Source organism: Carcharodon carcharias, chromosome 3, assembly GCF_017639515.1.
Source record: "Carcharodon carcharias isolate sCarCar2 chromosome 3, sCarCar2.pri, whole genome shotgun sequence".
In the NCBI taxonomy this organism is placed as follows: domain Eukaryota; kingdom Metazoa; phylum Chordata; class Chondrichthyes; order Lamniformes; family Lamnidae; genus Carcharodon; species Carcharodon carcharias.
Genome location: NC_054469.1, coordinates 225,274,646 through 225,300,124, shown reverse-complemented (window position 1 = coordinate 225,300,124; position 25,479 = coordinate 225,274,646). Strand labels below are relative to the sequence as shown.

At 44.9% G+C, this 25,479-nt stretch overlaps 1 protein-coding gene and 1 long non-coding RNA gene across 2 annotated transcripts in view; one reads left to right on the top strand and one right to left on the bottom strand.

Moving 5' to 3' along the window:
- cpne4b (copine IVb) overlaps positions 1–25,479 on the top strand; it is a 335,964-nt gene that overhangs the window by 273,535 nt on the left and 36,950 nt on the right. Inside the window, exons 7-10 of the mRNA XM_041184286.1 lie at positions 10,596–10,694; positions 10,832–10,918; positions 17,103–17,162; positions 24,101–24,234. Of these exons, the coding sequence (XP_041040220.1) occupies positions 10,596–10,694; positions 10,832–10,918; positions 17,103–17,162; positions 24,101–24,234 (380 nt within the window). The remainder of the gene's footprint in view (positions 1–10,595; positions 10,695–10,831; positions 10,919–17,102; positions 17,163–24,100; positions 24,235–25,479) is intronic.
- On the bottom strand, positions 20,735–25,068 carry LOC121276182. Its single transcript, XR_005942624.1, has 2 exons — positions 24,993–25,068; positions 20,735–21,145 (listed from the first exon to the last, which is right to left on the bottom strand). It is a non-coding gene; the product is annotated as an uncharacterized LOC121276182 (long non-coding RNA).

Sequence of the window (25,479 nt, the reverse complement as noted above, 5' to 3'; positions counted from 1 at the left end):
ACCCAGCCCAGCCCAGCCCAGCTCAGCCCAGCTCAGCCCAGCCCAGCTCAGCCCAGCCCAGCTCAGCCCCACACAACCCCACCCAGCCCCACCCAGCCCAGCCCAGCTCAGCCCAGCTCAGCCCAGCCCAGCTCAGCCCAGCCCCACCCAACCCAGCCCAGCCCAGCCCAGCTCAGCCCAGCTCAGCCCAGCCCAGCTCAGCCCAGCTCAGCTCAGCCCAGCTCAGCCCAGCCCAGCTCAGCCCAGCTCAGCTCAGCCCAGCTCAGCCCAGCCCAGCTCAGCCCAGCTCAGCTCAGCCCAGCTCAGCCCAGCCCAGCTCAGCCCAGCTCAGCCCAGCCCAGCTCAGCCCAGCTCAACCCAGCTCAGCCCCGCCCAGCCCAGCCCAGCCCAGCCCCTGTGGTGCCCACCAATCGTGGAAGGGCAGTCTTTCTTTACATGAGCTCAACATATTTAATCAATCAATGCCCTTGACCTGTGTATCCTGAACCTTGATAATGTAATTAACACACCATCAACATTCCCCTTTCCTGCTGCAGGTAGACAGGTAAACCAGCTTTGCTCTCTTCCAATGCACACACTGGTATATGTAAATAAAGCTCTGCCCTCGATATGTTTAACTGTCCATTTACATAGACTAGGGGGGAGGGGGGGTTATAGAAAACACATAAATGTGAAAAAGGTGATATTAATATGTATCCTGATCACATGACAATAATTCATATTAACTGAGAACAATATTTCTCTTTTTTTTCCCTTGTGCATGGCCTGTGCAGTTGAATGTACTGTACCTTTAAATTATTTTTGCACGGCCACACATGTACCTTAAAGGGGACAACTTGGAACGGCCTGCAAGATGCCTTCTGGGTTATTAAGTGGCCACACGTGCAGCTTACAAGGAGCATTGATCGAGAATATGGATTTTGTTCAGGGCTCATCTTGGGGGACAAACCAATGATGAATGTGAAGAGTCTGATTCAGCCTCAGATAGTTGCCAGGGAGAGGGGTGGGTGGGTAGAAAACAGAGCTTGTGGCAGGGACCGAAGACGATGGTTAAAGGTGTGACAACAATACAAGTTGTTGTAGATTGTCAATACGTTAACACAAAACAATCAGTGCTGCCATGTTTCTCACATCACAGCAACATCTACACCTTGAAAGCGTTTCATTGGCTGTAACATGCAGTGGGACGTTTAAGGCTCTATATAAATACAATTTATTCTTGTTTTTGATTCCTGCATCTGAGCGCTTGAAACGCCATAGCATACAGGGCTACGGGTCAACTGCTAGACAATGGATTAGAATAGATAGGTGCTTGATGGCTGGCACAGACATGATGGTCGATGGGCCTGTTTCGGTGCTGTATAACTCTATGACCCTATGACTCCAAGACTATCAGAAATAGAAGAAGGAGTGGACCATTCGGCCCCTCAAGCCTGCTCTGCCATTCAATTCGATCACAATTGATCAGATTGTGGCCTCAACTTCGCTTTATTATCTGTACCCCTACCTCCGACGTCGGAACCCTCGGACCCCTACCCCCAACAGACAACCCCCCCACCTGACCTCGGAACACCTGAGACCCCCAACCTTGGCCTTGGACCCCGCCCCCCCCCCTCCCCCTGACGTCGGAACCCCTGACCTCCCCCCCCCCTCCAATCTCGGACCCTCCGACACCGCACCCCACCCCAACCTGGGAACTCCCGATAGCACCCCAACCCACCTCCCCCACCCTCCCCACCCACCCCCCCGGACCTCAGAACCCCCGATTTCCCCTGACCCGACCTCGGAATCCTCCCCTCGACCTTGGAAACCCCCCACAACACACCCCCAACTTCGGATCCCCGGACCCCCCAACATCCCCCCACTGATTGAAGAATGGTTCAAGAGACGAGGAACTTCAGTCACGAGGATAGATTAGAGAAGCTGGGGCTGTTTTCCTTAGAGACGATATTTGACAAAATGTTTTCAAGATCATGATCGTCATCGATCTGAAATGTTGGACAGAAATTTATTGCCCACCCACCCCCACCTCTCCCCAGCCCTGTCAGTTGGGGGTTAAGCAGTGGGGAACCATGTTGGGATGGCTCCCTGATTCAGTCCTGGGGGCGGATTGCAAGGTGGACCATCTGCCTGTCCCACAGAGACTGGTAGGTGTCACTTTACTACTGGCATGTAGCCAATGGAACCACTGCTACGTGGGGAGGCCACCTGGTTAATGGAGACAGCCTTCGTATGACTACCCAGGGAGCCATTAGAGCTGGAGGCTCAATGGCACAAGGAGGGAGTCACAGGGAGGGAAGGAAGACTCCACAGCCCACACAATTCCCCCTGGATGGGCCTCCCCTCCAACCCTCAGCCCTCTGAATCTTAATGTACCTACCTGGAAGCGCCCCAGAGGTCTCCTACCTGCTTCAGCAGTGCCCCCGCTCTCCCAGTGACACTGCTGAGGTTTCAGAGCTGCCAGGTCTCTGGGCTGGCGCTATAAGGGCGGCCAATTGAAGTGCCACCTGCGATAAAATTGCCAAGCCAGTCCTGCTGCCGACAATCATGGTCTTGCAACCCACTTTTCATCTCAACATAGGATCCCAAAACCAATGGTAAAATGCAACCCATTAAATCCATTACTCTCTCCAAAGCTGCTGCCAGGAGCTGCTGAGTATTTCCAGCACATTATTTCAGATTTCCAGCATTCCATTGTATTTTGCTCTTGTATTAAGGTCACCAACCCAGTGAAATTAACGGCCTGTTTGTTCCATCAACATTAAAATGTACAACAATTTCAGCAACAGGAGATACTTGGTGTAAGTGAAGCCAGAAATTTTTGCTGACTGACAAGTGTGCAACAAACACTATCGGCTATAACTTCCTTTATTCAATTTTAATGAAAGAGAAACGAGTAAAAAAAAATCATGCAATATTGATAAAAAGTCATAAAGGTCTATCAGGAAAAATGACAAGAGGCAATATAAACTAAATAGTGCAATTTTCAAGGGGATACAGGAATGGAGAGACCTAAGTGTTCATGTGTACTTATCTTGTGAAGGTGGTAGGATTGATAAAGTTGTTTAAAAGAAAAAGCATTTGGGATACTGGGCTTTATAAATATAGGCACAGGGCAACCTTTTGGCTCAGTCAAAATCCATTCACACACCATCCTGACTTGGAAATATATCACCGTTCCTGCATTGTCACTGGGTCAAAATCCTGGAACTCCTTCCCTAACAGCACCGTAGGTGTACCTACACCACATGGACTGCGGTGGTTCAAGAAGGCAGCTCACCACCACCTTCTCAAGGGCAATTAGGGATGGGCAATAAATGTTGGCCTAGCCAGTGATGCTCACGTCCCAAGAAAGAATAAAAGCAAAACTTACACAGAGTTAAAGTTGGGTCCTATTGTGAGTCATTGCAGCACATAAGGTGCCAACCAGCCCATCGAGACCATGCGGGCTCTCTGTAGAGCTATCCAGTGAGTCCCGTCCCCCAAGTCTATCCCCGTAGCCCACAGCAAGTTTATTTCCCTCAAGGGTCCATCCAATTTCCTTTTAAACTCAATCATTGTCTCCACTTCAACCATCTTCATATGCAGCGAGTTCCAGGTCATTACCACTCACCATCAAAAAGTTCATTCTGCACGTCTGCCCCCTGCATCTCATGCCCAAAATCTTAACTCTGTGTCCTCCTAGTCCTTGTACTATTAACTAATGGGAACAGTTTTTCTTTGTCTCACTGATCTAAACCTGATATAATTTTGTATACCTCTATCAAATCTCCCCTCAATCTCCTTTAGTCCAAGTTCAAAAGGAAAGACTTTATGCTGAACCTTTATAAAATAACGGTTAGATCTCAGCTGAGTATTGTGCCTGGAGCAGTTTGGAAGGATATGAAGAAAAGAGGTTCAATGCTAAAATCTGGTTGTCTTTAAAGCATTGCTGGTTCTCTCTGTCAGTTGATTTTTTTTTTCTAGTACCACTGTTTTATATAAAATATAAAATTATAATGAAAGTAATTGCTTTTTGAGTTTTCTAGCTTCACAATGTGATACTGTAAGATTGCATGTAGCATAGCTGATTGTGATACTAAAGTGTATGAGTCTGTAATTTTCCTGGCATAGAACTCTTGTAATGTGCATAAATATTAGAACAGTTTTAATGTAGGAGCATTGATTTAAAGAGTATAATAACTGGTACTTTTTACTACTCTAATGCAGGAAGACATCACATTGCATTTTAAATGAAGCAAGTAAAGCATAATAATCTGTAATTTAATACCTTGGTATTATATATTTGCAGGTTTTCTGTATAGATTGGATGTCTGCTTTATCTCAAAGAAATGCAGAGATGACACTAGTTCCAAATCTACAACAGGTTTATTTACAATACTTTAAAACATCTCAGAACTCGCAGGATTTTGTATACACATGGGGTGAAATTTTACAGCCCTGTCACAGCGGTGGGTGGGGATGTAAAGTGTGGTGAGCCATTCAAATGCCCACTGACTTAGGCAGGACCATAAAATTCTATCCATGGTCTCAGCCAGAACCTAGGTCATTTCTAGAAGCTTCCCTGTTTAATTAGCTCTCTAGCTCCATCCACAGACTTAAACCATCAAGTACAGGTAACAAAGATAAGTTACCAGACAAACATAATCAAACACACATTAACCAAACCATTCAACACTACAATGGGAGTGCCAACTTAAACATTTTCACATTCACTTCCATATGCAACTTCGCACATCATTTTAGACTACAAAGACATCATATCTTCTCTAAACAAGTTCAGTAAGACACTACACCCTGTTCAACCTCCACCTCCAACTCTCTCCACTTTTTTTAAGAGATACTTGGATGAAGAGATGGATGAGATGGTTGCCAAATTTGCTGATGACACAAAGATAGGCAGGAAAGTAATTTGTGAAAAGGACATAAAGAGGCTACAAAAAGATAATAGAAAGGTTAAGTGAGTCGGCAAAGATCTGGCAAATGGAGTATAATGTGGAAACATGTGACATTGTCCATTTTGGTAGGAAGCATGAAAGAAAGGCATATTGCCTAAATGGTGAGAGACTGCAGAGCTCTGAGGTGCAGAGGGATCTGGGTGTCTTAGTGCATGAATCGCAAAAGCCTAGAATGCAGGTACAGCAAGTAATTAGGAAAGCCAGTAGAATGTTATCATTTATTATGAGGGAAATTGAATACAAAAGTAGGGAGATTATGCTCCAATTATACAGAGCACTAGTGAAACCACATCTGGAGTACTGTGTACAGTATTGGCCACCTTATTTCAGGAAGAGTTGGAAGCAGTTCAGAGAAGATTTACCAGACTAATACCTGGAATAGGTGGGTTGTCTTATGAGGAAAGGTTGGACAGACTAGGCTTGTATCCACTGGAGTTTAGAAGAGTAAGAGGCAACTTGATTGAAACAATCCTGAGGGGTCTTGACAGGGTGGATATTGAGAGGATGTTTCCTCTTGTGGAAGAATCTAGAACTAGGATCACTGTTTAAAAATAAAGGGTACCCCATTTAAAAAGGAGATAAGGAGATTTTTTTTTCTCTCTGAAGTCCATGAGTCTTTGAAACTCTCTTCATGAAAAGGTAGTGGAAGCAGAGTCTTTGAATATTTTTAAGTCAGAGGTGGATAGATTCTTGATAAGCAGGAGGGTGATAGGTTATCGGGGGTAGGCCGGATGCAGATTTGAGGTTACTATCAGATCAGCCATGATCTTATTAAATGGTGGAGAGGGTTTGAGGGGCTGAATGTATGATTGTATGTATACTCTTTTCTCTAACCCCTTCAGTTCATACTGACATATTATGGAGGTACAGTCTTTTGGATGTGACATTAAACCTACATTATGTCCCCTCAGGTCAACATAAAAGATCCCATGACACCATTTCAAAAGAAGGGCAGGGGAGTTATCACCAGTGTCCTGGTAAATGTTTATGCCTCAATCAACATAATTAAATCAACAGGCTGATAAACAGCTTAGGAATCCTTCCACCACCTCCCCGCTATTCCTCAGAAGGGGAAAAAAAGTATGTGTAAAGAAACACTACAAGAAAACATAGTTAAAAAACAGATTATCTGATCATGTATCACATTATCATTTGTGGGAGTTGGCCATGTGCATAATGGTTGCTACATTTCCTATGTTACAAAAGTGACTGCACAAAGTAGTTCATTGGCTGTACAGTGTTTTGGGACATCCTGTGGTTGTGAAAGGTGCTATATAAATGCATGTTCTCTCTTCCCACTCTCAGGAGAGTTCCATCTGGTGTCCCATCGCCTTTCTAGGCATTTATGCTTATTATTCTACTACCACCAATGCCACACACCTCATTATAGTTTATACTTGTCTTCTGGCGAAAACCCTTATTACCATTAGCTCTCTCTTCCATCATTATTCACTCCTTTTCCCCCATCCATTTCCTCCTTATTGCATATTCGGCTCCCAGCCCATCTCCTTGCTTCACAATCTATCCCTTCCCCTCCATTTGCCGAGCATTCTGTCTGTTCAATAGGCCAACAGTTCTCCTCCCACCACTTATGCAGCTGTTCCCACCCTGCCTATGGCTACATGAAGCCATGCTGTGTGACTCCAGTGCATGGCAGGCAATTAGGATCAGTAGTACCAGAAGCACATGGGGAGGAGGAACAGGGTTTGTCCAGGACATTTTCTTATATTCTTTCATTGGATGTGGGTGTCACTGGCTAGGTCAGCATTTGTTGCTGTCCCTATAATCGCTATTGAGAAGGTGGTGGTGAGCTGCCTTCATGAACTGCTGCAGTCCATGTGGTATAGGTACACCCACAGTGCTTTTAAGGGAGAGTGTTCCAGGATGTTGACACAGCGACAGTGAAGGAGCAGTGATAACGTTCCAAATCCGGATGGTGAGTGGCTTGGAGAGGAACTTGCAGGTGGTAGAGGTCTCAGGTTTGGAAGGTGCTGTTGAAGGAGCCTTGGTAAGTTGCTCCAGTGCATCTTGTGGAAGGTACACACTGCTGCCACTACACGTCGGTGGTGGAAGAAGGAAATGTTTAAGGTGATGGATGGGGTGTCAATCAAGCAGGCTGATTTGTCCTGGATGGTGTTGAGCTTCTTGATGTTGGAGTTGCACTCATCTAGCCACAGGACAAGATTTGGAGCTGGATGGGATGGGGAGGTGAGTAGCTTCATCTACCTGCTGATTTCCAGCCCCAAATGTTGACTTTACCCCTAAAAAAAGTCAGGAGAAAAGGGGGCAAATAGGCCAGGGGTGTATTGGGGCTTCAAAACAAAAACAGAATTACCTGGAAAAACTCAGCAGGTCTGGCAGCATCGGCGGAGAAGAAAAGAGTTGACATTTCGAGTCCTCATGACCCTTCGACAGAACTAGGTGAATCCCAGGGAGGGTTGAAATATAAGCTGGTTTAAGGTGGTGGTGGTGGGGGTGGGGGGGGCGGGGAGAGGGTTGGGTGGGGGGAGAGAAGTGGAGGGGGGTGGTGTGGTTGTAGGACAAACAAGCAGTGATAGAAGCAGATCATCAAAAGATGTCACAGACGGCGGAACAAAAGAACACATAGGTGTCGAAGTTGGTGACATTATCTAAACGAATGTGCTAATTAAGAATGGATGGTAGGGCACTCAAGGTATAGCTCTAGTGGGGGTGGGGGGAGCATAAAAGATTTAAAAATAATGGAAATAGGAGGGAAAAAGAAAAAGCTATATAATTTATTGGAAAAAAAAAAGAAGGGGGAAGAAACAGAAGGGGGGTGGGGATGGAGGAGGGAGGTCAAGACCTAAAGTTGTTGAATTCAATATTCAGTCCAGAAGGCTGTAAAGTGCCTAGTCGGAAGATGAGGTGTTGTTCCTCCAGTTTGCGTTGGGCTTCACTGGAACAATACAGCAAGCCAAGGACAGACATGCGGGCAAGAGAGCAGGGTGGAGTGTTGAAATGGCAAGCAACAGGGAGGTTTGGGTCATTCTTGCAGACACTCCAGTGCTTTTGCCTACAACCACACCACCCCCCCCCCTCCACTTCTACCCCCCCCCCCAACACCACCACCACCACCACCACCACCACCACCTTAAACCAGCTTATATTTCAACCCTCCCTGGGATTCACCTAGTTCTGTCGAAGGGTCATGAGGACTCGAAACGTCAACTCTTTTCTTCCCCGCCGATGCTGCCAGACCTGCTGAGTTTTTCCAGGTAATTCTGTTTTTGTTTTGGATTTCCAGCATCCGCAGTTTTTTGTTTTTAACTCTGTGTATTGGCGCTTGGTGGACAATAAGAAAAAATATTATTTACTACTTCACCTGTTGCTGCACGCTGATAACGTAAGCAAAACTCTGAATTATAAAGAAAGGCTAGAATTCACTGTATATAGTTGTGTAAAAGTCAAGTTTTTGAGACCAGATTTTTTGGCAAAAGTAGGGAGTCGACTTTTACACTAGTAATACTTTCAAGGGGTTGAAATCCATGCCGGTTCTTGGGAACTGCCGAACTACTGACACTGTCTCAGCGGTTGCTGACCATGGTTCTGAACTCCCAGGCTACCGACTTCTGACGATATAAATGAGAAAAGAGTAATTGTGAAAAAGACTCACTGAACTGTTCCCGCCAACCACACTCTCAAAACTGGCAAAAGGTATTTGAAAAATGTAGGATTTTTGCACCGAAAGTCAGGAGTCGTCTCTTCCATGAGATGGACCATTGCTTAGCTATATGTGGTATATAGTGGCTTTCATGATCACAGGACTCCCATAGTGTGCTACAGACTATGAAATGCTTTTGAATTGTGTGTACACTGTTGCTGTGTAGGAAATGCAGCAGCCAATTGGTGTCCAGTGAGCTCCCACATATAAGCAAAGCGATTATGGTCAGATAATCTGGTTCAATGATGTTGGATGATGGATAAATATTGTTTCCTGTTGACTTGACCCATTCCACCACTCCCCTGGCCGTCCTCCTTACACAAACTTGAACTCATCCAAAACTCAGCTGCCCATGCCCTAAATCACACCAAGCTCTGCTCACCCATCACCCCTGTGCCCCCGGCTTCAATTTTAAGAATCTCATCCTCGTTTACAAATCACTCCTCTCTATCCCTGTAATCTCCTCCAGCCTTACAACACCCGCCCCCCCAAAGATCTGAGACTCCTCTAACCCTGTCCTCTTGTACATCTTTGATTTTAATTATTCCATCATTGTCAGCCATGCTTCCAGCTTCCTGTACCTTAACCTCTGGAATTTGCTCCTTAAATTGCTCCACATTGGGATGTTTTACTATATTAATGGCGCTACATAAATGCAAGTTGTTGTTGGCTCAGAGACAGGCCAGGGGTGGGGGTGGGAGGGGGTGGTAGTGGGGCGAGGGTTGGTGGTGGTCATGAGAACTCCCCCGCTCTTCTTTGATATAGTGTCTTGGGATCTTTAACAGCCACCAGGGAGGGCAGACCCGCGTTATATTCTGAAATATCACCTTTGATGGTGCAATATTTCCTCAGTGCTGCAGTGGAGTGCCAGCCTTGATTTTGCACTCAATTTTCTGGGGTGGGACTCAAACCCATGACCTTTGGACTCAGAGGCAAGAGCGCTACCCACTATGCCATGGTTAACAACTTCAGTGCCAAATGATGTTTAGCAAACATCTGTTGGCAACTCTAGTCAATAAATAAATAGTGATGGATGAGCATGACACCCCTTCTTTGATTACTTGAACAATTCAAGTTATCAATCATAGCAGCATAGGACTTAGGAGCAGGCATAAGCCACTTAGCCCTTCAAGCCTGCTCTGCCATTCGATAAGATCATGGCTGCCTGGTTGTGGCCTCAACTCCATTTTCCCGTCTGCCCCACATAACCCTTTGTTTATCAAAAATCTTTCTAACTCAGCCTGGAAAAAAATCAATGTCCCAGCTTCCACTGCTTTCTGGGGAAGAGAATTTCACAGACCAATGATCCCCTGAGAGAAAAAATTCCTCATCTTCGACCTAAAAGGGAGATCTCTTATTCTTAAACTCTGTCCTAGTCAGCCGCACAAGAGGAATCATCCTCCTGGTGTCTACCCTGTCAAGTACCTTCAGGATCTTACATCCTTCAATAAGATCATCTCTCGTTCTTCTAAATTCCAAATATTATTGTAACTGTGGTAGCTAGGGGAGCTATTTTCTAAAATCATTAGGTGGACAAGCTTTCTGCTTTGGTCCTCATTGATAATCATTTTTTTCTGAATTAAAAGCATACAACAATCTAGTTAAGGGAAATTAAATGTTCTATGATTCCATTTTTTTCTTCAATATCTTCAGACTAGAGTTTCCTGGCTGTGAGTCTCTCTGTTTCAAGAAAAAAAAACCTTATAACAAATTACTGAGTGAATTTAGCATTCAGCTTGTCCAATTCTCTTTAGAGTTAGGCTTGCTCCTTTTTCTTTTATTTGAGTTATACACCCTTAAATGACCACCTCGATATCTTATACATGTGTAACCAATTTTCAATTTCGTCCACTAAAGGATGTGCTAAGTGATTCTGAACTAAGTGGATCTACCATTTTTTTTAAAGCGTTGCCTGTCTGTGAATGTACTTGTGTGGTCCTCTTCTTGTCTTTCAGTTGATAGTCTGGGATTGGGACTCCAATGGCAAGCACGACTTTATCGGAGAATTTACATCGACCTTTGTAGAAATGTGTGGGGCAATGGATGGCCGACAGGTAGAGAAGTTGCTTTTTGCATTTGAACCTTTTGCACATCTTTAATACAAATTCATTTGCTGTTTTATTACTTCACTGTTGCAAAAAAAAATATATGTAACCCATGTTGTTCTTGTGTCCAACTTCTCTCACTGCAGGTTCAGTGGGAATGCATCAACCACAAGTACAAAGCAAAGAAGAAAAACTACAAGAACTCTGGCATTGTCATTCTCAACCTCTGTAAAGTGAGGCTCTGCATTTTCTCCTCTGACTGCCTGTAGATACGAGCAGTTAGGAAAATCTAAAACATTACAAACCCAACATTATATAAGAGGGAGCATCAGGATAGATATCATCTTTGTGGGGTGGTTGTTTCCTCTGGCTGCAGAGTCTCGAACGAGAAGTCATAGTCTCAGAAAAAGGGGTTGGCCACTTAGGACTGGGATGAGGAGAAATTTTTTCACTCAGAGGGTTGGGAATTTCTGGAATCCTCTACCCAGAAAGCTGTGGATGCTCAATTGTTAAGTATATTCACCACTCAGATCAATAGACTTTTTGGTGCTAAGGGAAGCAAGAGATATAAGGTAAGTGCAGCTGCAGTTGAAGATCAGCCATGATCTTATTGGATGGTGAAGCATGCTTGATGGGCTGAATGGCCTTCTCCTGCTCTATGTCTTATGATTCCACTAAACAGCCATATTGGCTTCCACCTGATCTCCTTCTACCCATCATCTCCCCCCTCCCCCTGCACGAAAGAAAGAACATCCTGGGGTTCTCAGTGATCTTATTATTGGTATTTTGCACAACAAATACTTGCCCTTGGGGATATTTGCAATGCAGGGCCTGGGTCTTGTGGTTTGCTTCGGCACCACCCCCCCCACCCCACCCCCCATCTCACTCCCGCCAACACAAGAACCCTCAGGGCTACAGAGACTTATTTTGGGGTTGTGCAAACTTTTTATTCCATTAAATGAAAGGCCGATTTCTTTGTGTAGCTGGCACTCAGGCATTGCTCGTGGATTGGCGTCACTTTTGAATTAGTGGATGATTACTGTGACCTCCCATGTAGTGACACGGCAACAGGAGGAGGCCATTCACCCCTCCAACTTGCTCTGCCGTTCAGTTAGATCATGGCTGATCTCTACCTCCGCTCTATTTACCTGCCTTAGCTTCATGGCCTTTGTTACCTTTGCAGAACAAAAGTTCTATCGATCCAAGCCTATGAAAGCTCCAAGCCGCTACACTTTGGCGAAGAGAATTCTGGATTCCTGTTTTAATCAAAACGTAAGATGCTGGAAATACTCAGCAGGTCCGGCAGCATCAGTGGAGAGAGAAGCAGTGTTAACATTTCAGGTCAATGACCTTCCATCAGAACTCTACTACCTGTTGTGCATAGGAAATTTTCTTCCTCATTTCCCTCCTAAATAGCTTAGCTCTAACTTTAAATTTATGCCTCCTTGTTCCTGATGTGCCCAGAAGCGGAAATGGTTTCTCTGCATTGACTCTATGGAAACCCTCCAACATTTTAAGATCAGTTTTTCCTATTCTCAAGGGAAAACAAAGCACACTTGTGTCAACCAGTATACCTCATATCAGAACATTGATTTTTTTTTAACCATTTGAAAGATCCTGACTTACACCTGAGTGGCTCAGTAAACACATTTTTTTGTGTTGGTTTTCTAATAAATAAAAATGCAGTGGGTTTTTTTTTGCAACACAAACAGAAATCGACCCCAGAGTTCACCCCACCCTGTGTGAAGCTAGGCCTCACTCCAAAAACAAACATTAATGTATGAAAAGAGGTTGGGAATTAGTTAGGGGCACTGAAGAGCGCTTGAAGACACTGAATAAAATGGCCAAAGTGTTGAGCATTGGAAGTAAATTCTGGCGACCAGACTTCTTGTCCTGTTGGGGCTGCTGTCTGTCAGATGAGTCCTTAAACTGAGGCCCTGCCTGCACCCCCCCACAAACGGGCATAAAACATGGCACTATTTTGAAGAAGAGCAGGTGCATTATCCTTGGGGTCTTGGCCAATATTTATCTCTAATCTCAGCATCATTATGACATATTATTTGGTCTTTATCACTTTGCTGTTTGTGGGAGTTTTCAATTGACACTTTTGTGCCTCTGCTACATGACAACAATTCAAAAGTATTACAACAATTGAAAAATACTTAATTGGTTATAACGCACTTTGGGGCATTCTGAGGCTGTGAAGGGAGTTAGATGAATGCAGTCCTTCTTTCTGAAGGAATTGCGCATTTCATTTTTCAAGAGATTTGTTGTCGACAAACTAAACTTTACATTTCATTGCCTTCCCCCTAATGTAAAGTAGAACTTGGCTGAAGATAAAAACAGAATTACCTAGAAAAACTCAGCAGGTCAGGCAGCATCGGTAGAGAAGAAAAGAGTTGACGTTTCGAGTCCTCATGACCCTGAATGGGTCATGAGGACTCGAAACGTCAACTCTTTTCTTCTCTGCCAATGCTGCCAGACCTGCTGAGTTTTTCCAGGTAATTCTGTTTTTGTTTTGGATTTCCAGCATCCACAGTTTTTTGTTTTTATAACTTGGCTGAAGATGTCCCCTCAAAGCAAGGGCAACAGTGTCCAATGGGTGAATGATGTTGGTTGAGCTGTGATGGCTAAGAGTATAATAAAACCATATGAACACCAAGGGTAGGCCACTCAGCCCCTCGGGACTTCCATAAGACCATAAGATGTAGGAGCAGAAGTAGGCCATTCGGCCCATCAAGTCTGCTCCACCATTCAATGGGAAGAATTTTCCGCCTGTTGGGGGGGGGAAGTGCAGGAGCGGGCGTGGGCGGGCGGGTTCCTGATCGGTGTCCCCAATCGGGGGCGCGCTGCCATTTTACGTGGGTCGGCAAATTAAGGCCCGCCCAGCGTGACATCTGCCAGGAAGCGCTATGCGCTCCCTGTGCAGGTGGGGAGGGAATCCCTCAGCGCAAAAGAGTGTACTCATCTCCCTGAGGCTAAGTGCTGCCTCAGGGAGATCGGTGCCAAATTCAAAAATGGTCAATGCACAAACATAAAATTTCCCTGACATGTCCCCTTATGTGACACTGTCACATGAGTTGGGACATTTCCATCACTTTTATTCAAACTTTTATTAAATTTTTAAAAACCCCCATGAAACCTCGTCCTGCCTGTGGATGAGGTTTCATGCTTTTTCAGAAGCCCACCAGAGCTCCCGGCCTGCCAGACAACCTTAAGGTTGGACGGGCAGGTCCATTAATTACTTGAATTACTTGTTAAATGGCCTCAATTGGCCGTTGACAGGTCAGCAGGCGCACAGCTGATTCAGCTTCGCCTCCGCCGACCTGAAAATGGAAACGACATGGGGAGACAGCGTGAGTTCCACCCGACATCATCCTGCATCATTTTATGGGTTGGCAAGAGGGCCCCCCCCCACCACCCCCAACCCTGCTTGCTGACCTCAATATCCTGGCCTGTGTGTTTCAATAAGGTCGCCTTTCATTCTTCTGAACTCCAATGAACCTACTCAGCCTCTCTTCATAAGAAAATCCCTCCATGTCCAGGATTAACCTAGTGAATCTTCTCTGGACTGCCTCCAATGCCAGTATATCTTCCCTTAGGTAAGGGGACCAAAACTGTTCACAGTATTCTAGGTGTGGTCTAACTAGTGCCTTGTATAGTTTTAGCAATATTTCCCCATTTTTATATTCCATTCCCTTTGAAATAAAGGCCAGCATTCCATTTGCCTTACCTATTACCTGCTGAACTTGTATGCTAGCTTTTTGTGATCCATGCACGAGGACCCCCAAATCCCTCTGTGCTGCAGCTTTCTGCAGTCTTTCTCCATTTAAATAATATTCAGCTCCTCTATTCTTCCTGCCAAAGTGCATAACCTCACATTTTCCCACATTATATTCCATCTACCAAGTTTTTGCCCATTCAATCTGTCTATATCCCTCTGTGTACTCTTTGTGTCACCCTCACCGCTTTCCTTCCCACCTATTTGTGTCATCCGCAAACTTGGCACTAGTACATTCACTTCCCTCATATATTGTAAATAATTGTGGCCCCAGCACTGATCCCTGTGGCACTCCACTAGTCACAGGTTGCCATCCTGAAAATGCCCCCCATATACCTCCCTTATCTCTGTCTTCTATTAGTTAGCCAATTCTCTATCTATGCTAATATTCTACCCCCAACATCCAAGGGCTCTTATTAAGTAGCCTTATGTGCAGGACCTTTTTGAATGCCTTTTGGAAATCCAAACATATTACATCTACTGGTTCCCCTTTATATATCCTGCTTGTTACCTCCTCAAAGAATTCTAAAAGATTTGTCAGGCATGATTTCCCCTTCATGAAGCCATGCTGATTCTGCTTGATTATGTTATGTATTTCTAGATGCTCTGATATTACATCCTTTATAATACACTCGAATATTTTCCCAATGACGAATGTTAAGCTAACTGGGCTATTGTTACCTGTTTCTTGTCTCCCTTTTTGAATAAGGGTGTTACATTGGCAATTTTCCAATCCTCTGGGACTTTTCTAGAATCTAAGGATTCTTGGAAGATTACTACCAGTGCATCCACTATCTCTGTAGCTACTTCCTTTAATGTCCTAGGATGCAATGCATCAGGTCCAGGGAACTTATCAGCCTTTAGCCCCATTAGTTTCCCTAGTACTTTTTCTCCAGTGATAGTTTTTGTATTTATTTCCTCCCACCAGCCCCACCCCCCGCACTTTTGCCCCTTGATTAATAGCATTCCAAAAACACGAAATGATGTCTTCTACTGTGAAGACTGATGCAAATAATTTATTCAACACCTCTGCTACTTCCTGGTTCCCCATTATTATTTCCCCAGCCTCATTCTCTCTGGGGCCTATGTTCACTTTGGCCTCCCTGTTCCTTTCTATATATTTAAGGAAGCTTTTACTGTAGTTTTTATATTATCTGCTCGTTTACCCTCAAAGATTATTTTCTCTCTCTTTACTGCCCCCTCGTGGCTGATCTGATTGTGGCTTTGACTCCGCTTTCCTGCCTGCCTTGCCCCCCCCCCCATAACCCTTGACTCCTTTGTCAATAAAAAATCTGTCTAAAATCTAAAAATCTGCTTATTATTTGGGAGGCTGAGATCGCCCTGGCGTCTAAGAGTCTGGCTGTATCGCCCTGTATGCAGGGTGAAGGAGTTAGGGGCTATTGAGTGGTTGTGGTTGAAACCCCAGCCCCCAAACAGGCGCAGTGGTTCCTGGTATTAAAATACTCAACAAGGTGCTTGTATCCTGGGGCAGAAATAGAATTTGATCCACGCCACATGGAACTGTTTCCAACAGAATGCGCCAGTGTTATTCTGGCCTGGTGACAGAATGATGGTAACAAATTCAGCTGATCCCACAAAATAAGATCTGGAGTCCATCAAATCAAATAGATCATTCTAGCATTCCAAAGCTTAAATGCTTATGTTGAGTAGAATGGGCCAAAGTAGAATGCAGGGTAATCTGATTGAAACTTGTAAAATTCTTAAGGGTCTTTACAGAGTAGATGCTGAGAAAATGGCTTGGGAACCTGGAACATGGTGTCACAGTCTCAGGATAAGGGATTGGTCATTTAGGACCGAGGTGGGGAGAGATTGCTTCACACTCAGTGGGTTGTGAATCTTTGGAATTCTCCACCCCAGAGGTTTGTGGATGAACACTGTTCAGTATATTCAAGAGAGAGGTTTTGATAGATATTTGGGTGCTAAAGGAATGAAGGGAAATGGGGATATTGTGGGAAGGTGGAGTTGAGGTAGATCAGTCATGATCTTGTTGAATGGCAGAGCAAATGTGAAGGGCTGAATGGCCTACCCTAGCTACTGTTTCTCATGTTATTTTATTCTGACATCCATACAGCCACAGATACACTCACAACCATAACACAGATTTAAGATGTCAGGACTGACAGGAAGCAATCAAATTTAGCCCAGTGTAGTGCATTGCAAAGAGCACAAATGTCTCACAGCATCACTTAGACATTTAATTTTGCTACTGTGATGTTCATAAGCTCCTTGTGTTTCACTTTTGCAGTTTATTGTGGCATTAGGACATTTCATTTAACAAAATCATCCCCATCTTATTGCCTGTTGTCTATTACAGCCAACACAATCAGGGTGCCATTTACAATCTCTGCATATTTGTTATTTGCTATGAAATGATGAAGAGGATTCTGTACATTGGACTTTTACTGACTTATTCACTATTTGCGTTTGGCAAATTATTATTCATACAATAGGAATAAACTGATTGCCCACGTGCTACTATCCCCGACAGTGGTCCTGCTGCCGACAGAAATGCATCTTGATATCTTTTAACCCTGCAGCGGTTGTCATTAAATGCTGTCTGAATGAAGACTCTGATTCTCCTGCTGTATGTAATCAAAGTTCCTTCTAACCTGCAGATCCACAAGATGCACTCCTTCCTTGATTACATCATGGGCGGATGTCAGATTCAGTTTACAGTAAGTGACTCTTCATTACAGATTTTAATCCAAATTAAAACCCAGCTCTGGCCTGCCTTGCTGTAATTGCTAAAACATATTAACAAGAAAGAATAGTTGAGCGAGAAGCATTGGAGGAAAAGGCTGGCTGGGCAGATGGCATTATGTAATCAAGTGGCTTTCATCAGGCTCTGGCATTGAGTGTTCCACCTGTTGAGAGTGTCTTGAACAATCAGTTCTGCCCATTCACATCAAACTAAATACAATATAGGGCCACGTTGGTCTTAATTAGAGAGAGGATCATTGGTCTTTGGAATTCTCTCTCTCAGAGAGCAGTGGAAGCTGGGTCATTAAATACATTCAATGCTGAGTCAGACAGGTTTTTGATCGATAAGGGTGTCAAGGATTATGAGGGGCAGGCAGGAAAGTAGAGTTAAGATCACTTCAAAATCAGCCATGATCTTATTGAATGGTGGAGCAAGCTGGAGGGGCCAAATGGCGTATGCCTGCTCCTAGCCCTTATGGTCTTAGTTGAACACGTGAAGAGCTAGAAAACCAAAACTGTGTCTCCACTGCACTAATCAGGGCTTCTCTGTGAGATGGCTAACAGGAGGAAGTGTTTGGCAAGGTTAGGTATCTGTCTCTACTTTGGATTTGTCTCAATCTTTAGTTAACACTAAAATGCCTCAAACAGCATCCGACTGAGATACCCAAGAGTTAATTTGAACTGGGAGGGAGTGGGGGGGTTGAGACCAGGCACAAGGCATTGTTGGTGGCCATTTTAAATCACAGGGCTTCTTTAGTGTTTAATTTAAAGGGCGGGTTGTCCAACCACTCACCTGCAGAATTAGGCTGCCCACCCATGTGACCCATGTAATTTACAGCACAATTCCCCACTATTCTTAAAGCTGGGTTACATCCCTTCCTTGCAGCCTTTGTTACCTCCAGACTTGACTATTCTAATGCACTCTTCATCGGCTCCCTCCGAAAACTTGATCTCATCCAAAACTCTGCTGCCCGTTTCCTTATTCGCAGCAAGTCCCATTGCCCTATCACCCCTGTGCTCTATGGCCCACAGTGGTACCCGGTCAAGCAACACTGGGTTTTTAGTTCTTATTCTCATTTTCAAACCCCTCCATGGCCTCACCTCTCCCGATCTCTGCCAAGTCCTCCGTACCCACGAACCTCCCAAGTTACCTGTGCTCCTCTAATTCTGGCCACTTGTGCCTCCCCGATTTTAATTGCTGCACTATTGGTGGCCATGCATTCAGCTGCCTAGAGTCTGAACTCAGGAATTCCTTCCCTAAACTTCTCCACCCGTCTTTCCCATTTTGCTGCTTTTAAGAGGATCTTTGTAGCCTACGTCTCTGACCAAACTTTTAGCCACACACCCTAATTTTGTCTTATGTGACTTAGTGTCAAATTTTGTTTTGTAACACTTATGTGAGAGCACCTTGGAGCATTTCATTATGTTAAAGGTGCTATAGAAACACATTGTTGATGTTGTACACTCAACACCTCTGGACGGTGTTGGCTGCAGTCATGAATTGAGATGTTGCCTTCCCCCTGCCCAGGTCTTTCCAATGTCTTCCCTGGAGGTCCTAGTGGAGGAGGTGAGGACAATGTGGTAGCTACTCTTCCCAAGCACCTGCAGTAGCATCCCCAAGGCTGGCCAGAGACAACAACAATAACTTGCATTTATATAGCACTTTTAAGGTCGTAAATCGTCCCAAGAAAGAGTTGGGCTTAAAGATCTGGAAGCTGGCAAGTCTTCTGACAAACCAGACAGCAAACTACCCTGTTGTTCGGTGAATGTCAGCTGGGATCATCCTGTAACTCTACTCCAGAAGCCCCTCAGACACGGGTCCCTCTCGATTTCACTGGCGGGCTCAAGGTCGGGTCAGGCATCCATGCTTTGGGTTAAAATGCAGTGTGGGGGAGGTGGTGTGACACCGATAGACGTTTTTAATCGGAACTGTTTGCCTGAGATGGCTGCATGACACGCTGTCAGAAACCCGTTTGTTCAAACAGTCTGCAAGGGCACGAGGGGGTGCAGGAATGCGCAGGTGACCATTGCAACTCAGACCTTTATAGTGTGTTGCTCCTTTGTTATTATCATTTCCTTTGGATTGTATGAATTCTTTCTTGCCTGCCTTGCTTTCCCGCCGAGTGATTGCTGACAGAGTAGAGGGGGGAAACCATTGTCCCCCTATCCCGTCACCTATCTCTGTGATGCAATGGAACCAGTCTGCATTGCACTGTTCCCTATTGCCCCACGTTGGCAATCCAGTTAACATTGCCTGCCACTGTTAGCTGTCGCTCCCCCAACTGACATTATTTTCCGTCAAATAAAATGCTCGAGTCTTTCAATAAGAGCTTTCTATAGCACGAGAGTGGGAGCACAGAGTGGAGACAACAAGGACTGAGTGCAACAAGGAACGAGTGCTAAAAACTTGGGAATTTGGTGCAGGTGGGAATCTCTCCAATAAGTTTTTCTCAAGCTATAATTGAGAATAACAGTCAGACCCTGACTTAGAACTTTAAAACTGCCAGCTAGTTCAAAGGCCTAATTTAACAGAAACTGCGTGACGGTGGCAGTTATCTGTCAATCAATAGGTTTCCTCAATAGTTATTAAATACCATAGCAGGAAGCTAACTTAGCAGTTGCAACTTGGATGTGAGTCTCCAGTACTCCATAAAAGCAAACAGGTTTTGTGACTGTACAGAGTTGGGGCAAAGAGTGGAGATGACAAGGACTGAGATCGATAAGGAACAAGTGCTATCTTGGGAATTTGGTGCAGAGGGGAAGGAGGTGCTGCTATTTATAATTTTTGTTCAGCCTCCCATAGCTGGTGAATGTTCAAAGGCAGTAATTAGGTGAGCAAGTCGGTGATTGGTTGATGAGTTTTAAGGACCTATTTTTCAACATGGGAGCAGTATTTACCTGGTTCTGGGGCGATACCAGTATTGCATTAAACTTATAGCCCAACTAGTTAAACTTTTTAATATAGCTACAGATAACAGTTGAGTGATATTTCTAAACTTGAGACATAATTAGGTAAATAAAACACAAGATGGCAGGGCGGGTGATGAATGCAGCTGGAGGAAATTTGGGTCAGAGTTGATGAGCTGGAGTCTGAAATTTGGCCATCATGAGTAGGCTCGATGGACCGTAAGATCTTCTCCTTCTCATATTTCTTATGTTCCTATGAGCACTGCAGAGTATGAGACTGTTCCCCTTGTCACTCAGTCTCAAGCAGCACTAACAAGAGTGGACTGGGCATTAGAAAGCCACTCACTGGCTCTCTGTTATCCGGGGGGGATAACAAATGTTGAGGAAACCCCATAAAGAGAGAGAGAAGAAACACTTGATAGACAATTAATGTTTGATCGTACTGCATAGATTAATATATTCATCATTAAAGTGTGGAAGTGATCAGAGATTCTACACAAGCCAAACATTGAGATTTTGACCACTGATTTTTATGCTGGATTATTATGTGAGAGCAGGCTTGTAAATAAATGTGCTTTTAACTTTCAGAGCTGCTGAATTGGAATACAAATAAATAAAGAGATGCACAGGGAAATCATAGTCTGATTCTTTACTAATTTTATTCAGAATTTCATCTGTCTCAATTTTCCTCTTACTTATCCCACTTGTATTCCCTCTTTTTATATCCTCTTCATGATCCTCTGACTTTGGCACAGGCACAGTGAGGGCTTCTGATGTTCAGAGAGAGAAGGGAGGTGTCAGTCACAGAGAGTTTGGCACTGAGCTGATGATTGAGACAATGCTGAGATTGTTAACTAAATTTAACATTCAACTGCGTTCTTCACAATCCCTGAAGTCTCTCGATAGCGATGGCTGGGGTGGGGGGGGAAGAGAGAGAGAGAGAGAGATAGGGGTTGGGGAGGGGGGGCGGTGGGGGTCAGCTCACAGGTTGACAGGACCCAAAGGAAAATAAACGTTGAGAGTGCTCCGTGTTCTGTAAGGCATCAGCAGCCTGCAGGAGGATAGAATGTACAATCAGACACAGACCTGAGACTAAAGCAAAAAACTGCATATGTTGGAAATCCAAAACACAGGCCTGAGACTAATAGGTCAGCAAATGAAAGTATTTTGAATTTGGTCCAGCTATTATTTTGTAGTCAATTTCTTTTTTTAAAGTCCTCAGACAAGACATCCTATGATGCAATCTTTAGGAAGGATGTGAAGCATCAGAGAGGGTGCAGAGAGGATTTACAAGAATGGTTTCAGGGATGAGAGACTTCAGTTACAAGGATAGATTGACAAAACTGGGACAGTTCTCATTAGAGAAGAGAAGATTAAGAGGGGATTTGATCGAGGTGTTCAAAATCAAGAGGGATCTGGACTGGGTAGATAAGGGAAAACTGTTCCCATTGACAGAAAGTTGGAGAAACAGAGGACACCGATTTAAGGTGATTAAGGTGATTAGGAAAAAAGGGCCAAAGGCAACATGAGGAGAAGATGTGGAATGAACTGGCTGAGAGTGTGGTGGAGGCAGATTCAATTGTGGCTTTCAAAAGAGAATCTGAAGAGCAAACATTTGCAGGGCCATGTAGAAGAGGTGGAGGAATGGGAGTAGGTGAGTTGCTGTTGCAGAGAGTCGGTATGAACATGATGGACCAAATGGCCTTCTTTTGTACTGTAACCATTCTGTGATTCTAACCTTGTTCTTCATGAGACCCATATTGTTTTATGTTATTAAACACACATAAATACATGTCTGCACACACATGCGCATGCACACACACGCAAACAAGTGTACAGGCACTCAGGTGCACACGAACATATATATATATACTCACATATATTCACACAGACACACATATATATATATGCACACATATACATTCAAACATGTACACATGCATACGTATACACACATGTACACGTATACACACATGTACACTCTATTCCATCAGTATTCACTACACAGGACATTGTAACCATTTATTACCTGTACACCAAAAAAATCCAAAAGGAAATTATTGACTAAGGGAGTGGGATATTAACTGATTCGAAATTCCTTTATCATAGAATCTGACTTTAATTTACACCAGTGAACTCTAGTCAAATGGAAAGATATTTCACTGAATTGTGCAGCCTTCATGCAGACTAAATGTGAGATAACTACACCCTTGCTGGTGACTTTTAACCCTCCCTTGCAGCAGGTGTTTCTTGTATTTCAAGCTGCTGGTCCTACACACAGGCAGACAGTGGAGGTTCTATTCTGAAATGCACTCTCCAAGGACTTTTTTTTCTACTTCTTGTGTTATGAATTCACCAATTAGTTATATAATTTATGTGTCTCGGGGCTATGCAGAGATGACACTAGTTTGTAAGTGTGCAAAAGGTTTATTTACAGGAGTTTAAAATATCTCTGCAATCACAAAACGCCTGCATCAATGTTTAAAGCTCAGTTTCTAGGGGCAGGATCCTCGGTCAGTGAGCTGCAGATTCACTGCCATAAAATGACACATGGTGAAGTTGGGCGTGTGTCCCGACGTCTCTCCACGCCATTCAGATATTCAGCTCGGCAGGCGCACACTGGAGCGACTGCGCGCCCGCTGGAACTGTCAAAGGCCTATTAAGGCCATTTAGATATCAATTAAAATACCTAACATAGCTGCCCGTCCAACCTTAAGGTTGGCGGGGGGGCAGGTGAAGAGCCCAGGGGGCCTTTGCATTTATCATGAAACCTCATCCACGGGCGGGATGAGGTTTCATGAAGGTTTTTAAAGTTTAATAAAATATTTTAATAAAATTCATTGACATGTCCCAGCTCACGTGTGCGCGAAAGAGCACAGGCCCTGACTCAGCTTACTTCCCCCGCGCAGGTGCGCGTCACGCTGAGCAGGCCTTAATTGGCCCACCCACACAAAATGGCAGCGCCCAGCCAATCGCAGGTGGCGATCAGCTGCCCGCCCACCTGCGCCCACTCCCGTCCAACACACCCCCACCCCCGGACGGGGAGAAAATTCTCCCATAGGTCTTTCTGTGTACCTGTTTATTTTAACTCTGAGTCAACACGCAGGCTTAACCAATCGATTTTAACTCTGAGTCAACACGCAGGCTTAACCAATCGAGCACAGTGAGCATAGATCAGTTACCAGACTAACATAATCAAACATAGAACAATTGAACACTACACCTGGGATATGAGCATCATTGGTGAGGCCAGCAGTTATTGTCCATCCCTAAAGTGGTTTGCAAGGCCATTTCAGAGCCAACCAAATTTCTGGAGTTACATGTAGCTCATGTAAAGACAGCATATTTCCTCCCCTGAAGGATATTAGTGAACCAGATGGATTTTCACATCAGTCCGGTAGTTGCATGATTATTATAATGAGACTTAAATTTTATTCTGGATTATTAATTAGTTAAATTCACTCAGCTGATGTTGTGAGATTTGAATTCATGTTTCCAGAGCAGGTCTAGCAACATTACCACTGTGCCACCGGCCCTTCATTAGCGCTCACGACTTCTGGCGGTAATCCAGTTTTCCGATCCATGATATCATCAGGAGCAACGTCTCCCCTGTTGTGGCATCTCAAGGAATATTTGCATCACTTGTGCACAAACATGCCGGTGCCCTCCTAGGCAATGCATGGTCCCTCACCTGAGCAAGGAATTAGATCAAGACAACAGCACAGGCCAACTTACCCAACTGGTCTACGCTGGTGTTTGTGCTCCACGTCAGCCTCCTCCAACCTGACATCATCTCAGTCTATCCTTTTATCCCTCATTCCTTATCCAGTTTCCCCTTCAAGGTATCTATAGCCACTCAACTACACCCTGTGGTTGCAAGTCCCTCATTCTCACCCTACCCTTGATAAAGAAGTTTCTCCTGAATTCTCCATTCGGGTTTATCAGTGTCGCGTCTAAGAGGCTAGTTACGGCCACGTGTGTGTGTGTGTGTGCGTTTGCCCTCCAGGTCGCTATAGATTTCACAGCCTCCAATGGAGACCCAAGAAACAGCTGCTCCCTCCACTACATCCACCCATATCAGCCGAACGAATACCTGAAAGCATTGGTGGCTGTGGGCGAGATCTGCCAAGACTATGACAGGTAAGGTCAACGCGGTCGCACTGCCCTTACCACAGCTGGCCAGCACCCGCCAGAAACAGCCATTCCGATAACAGGCGGGTGTCCGAGGGCGGCAGCAGAGTATTCACGGCCCAGCCGCGCCTGAGGGGCACTGAGCTGGAGCCTGACTTGGGATTTAAGACCTCCTGATCCCTGCCGGGATAAACAGGGGTTGCTGGAAGGGTCACGAGGACTCGAAACGTCAACTGTGCTCGTCTCCGCCGATGCTGCCAGACCTGCTGAGCTTTTCCAGGTAATTCTGTTTTTGTTTTGGATTTCCAGCATCCACAGTTTTTTGTTTCTATCTTTATTTATATATATATATATATATATATATTAATATATATATTAATAAATAGGGGTTGCTTCATTTGAAGTGGTGCTGCTTCAGTGAGGAAGCTATTGGGTGAAACTTCATCTTGGAGTGGCATTTTGGTCCAACCTTAGGATGCTGCACTTTCACAAGGTCCACAGTCAACAAAATGACAACGGTTTGTTCAGAGGCTGGAGTTAGTTTACCACGGCAGCATAAATCCTACATAGAAAATAAGCATCCTTCCAGCACCCAACTGAGGCACTCGCTGCTTTCTTACCAAATTCTTCACGGTCAACCTTCAAAAAGGGAAGCACCGTGTGCGGATTCAAATCCGATTTAAAATAATTTTTAAAAAAAAAAACACAACACTGCTTCAAACCGATTTAAAATAATTTTTTAAAAAAACAACAACACCGCTTCTTACTTCTTTCCCCGAGAATAGCGTCTCTTTCGGTTCCAAATATGGCTGCTGGCGGGCGGTGGAGCAAGTTCGCGCGGTGGGGGCGGGGGGGGGGGGGGGGGGGGGGGGGCAGAATTTTCGGGTCGACGCGCGTGCAGAGGGGGCGGGACCCACTCGCCGACGCGTAAAATGACGCGCGGTCATGTCGGCCGCGCGCGTCCCGGCGTCACCCGCGCGTCATTTCGATTGTCAGTTCGGCGGGCGCGCAGCCGCAGCCGCAGCCGCATCCGTGCCGGACGGTCACGAGGGCCTGTTAAGGCCGTTAACGAAGTAATTAAAGCTGTTAAGAATGCAGCTCGTCCAACCTTAAGGTGGGCGGTGGGCGGTGGGCGGGGCAGGCGAAGAGCCCAGGCGGCCCATTCACATTTGGGCGGGAGGAGGTTTCATGAGGGGTTCCGTCGGCCGAATTTTAAAATTTGAACAAAATGATTGGACGTGGCCCAGCTCCTGT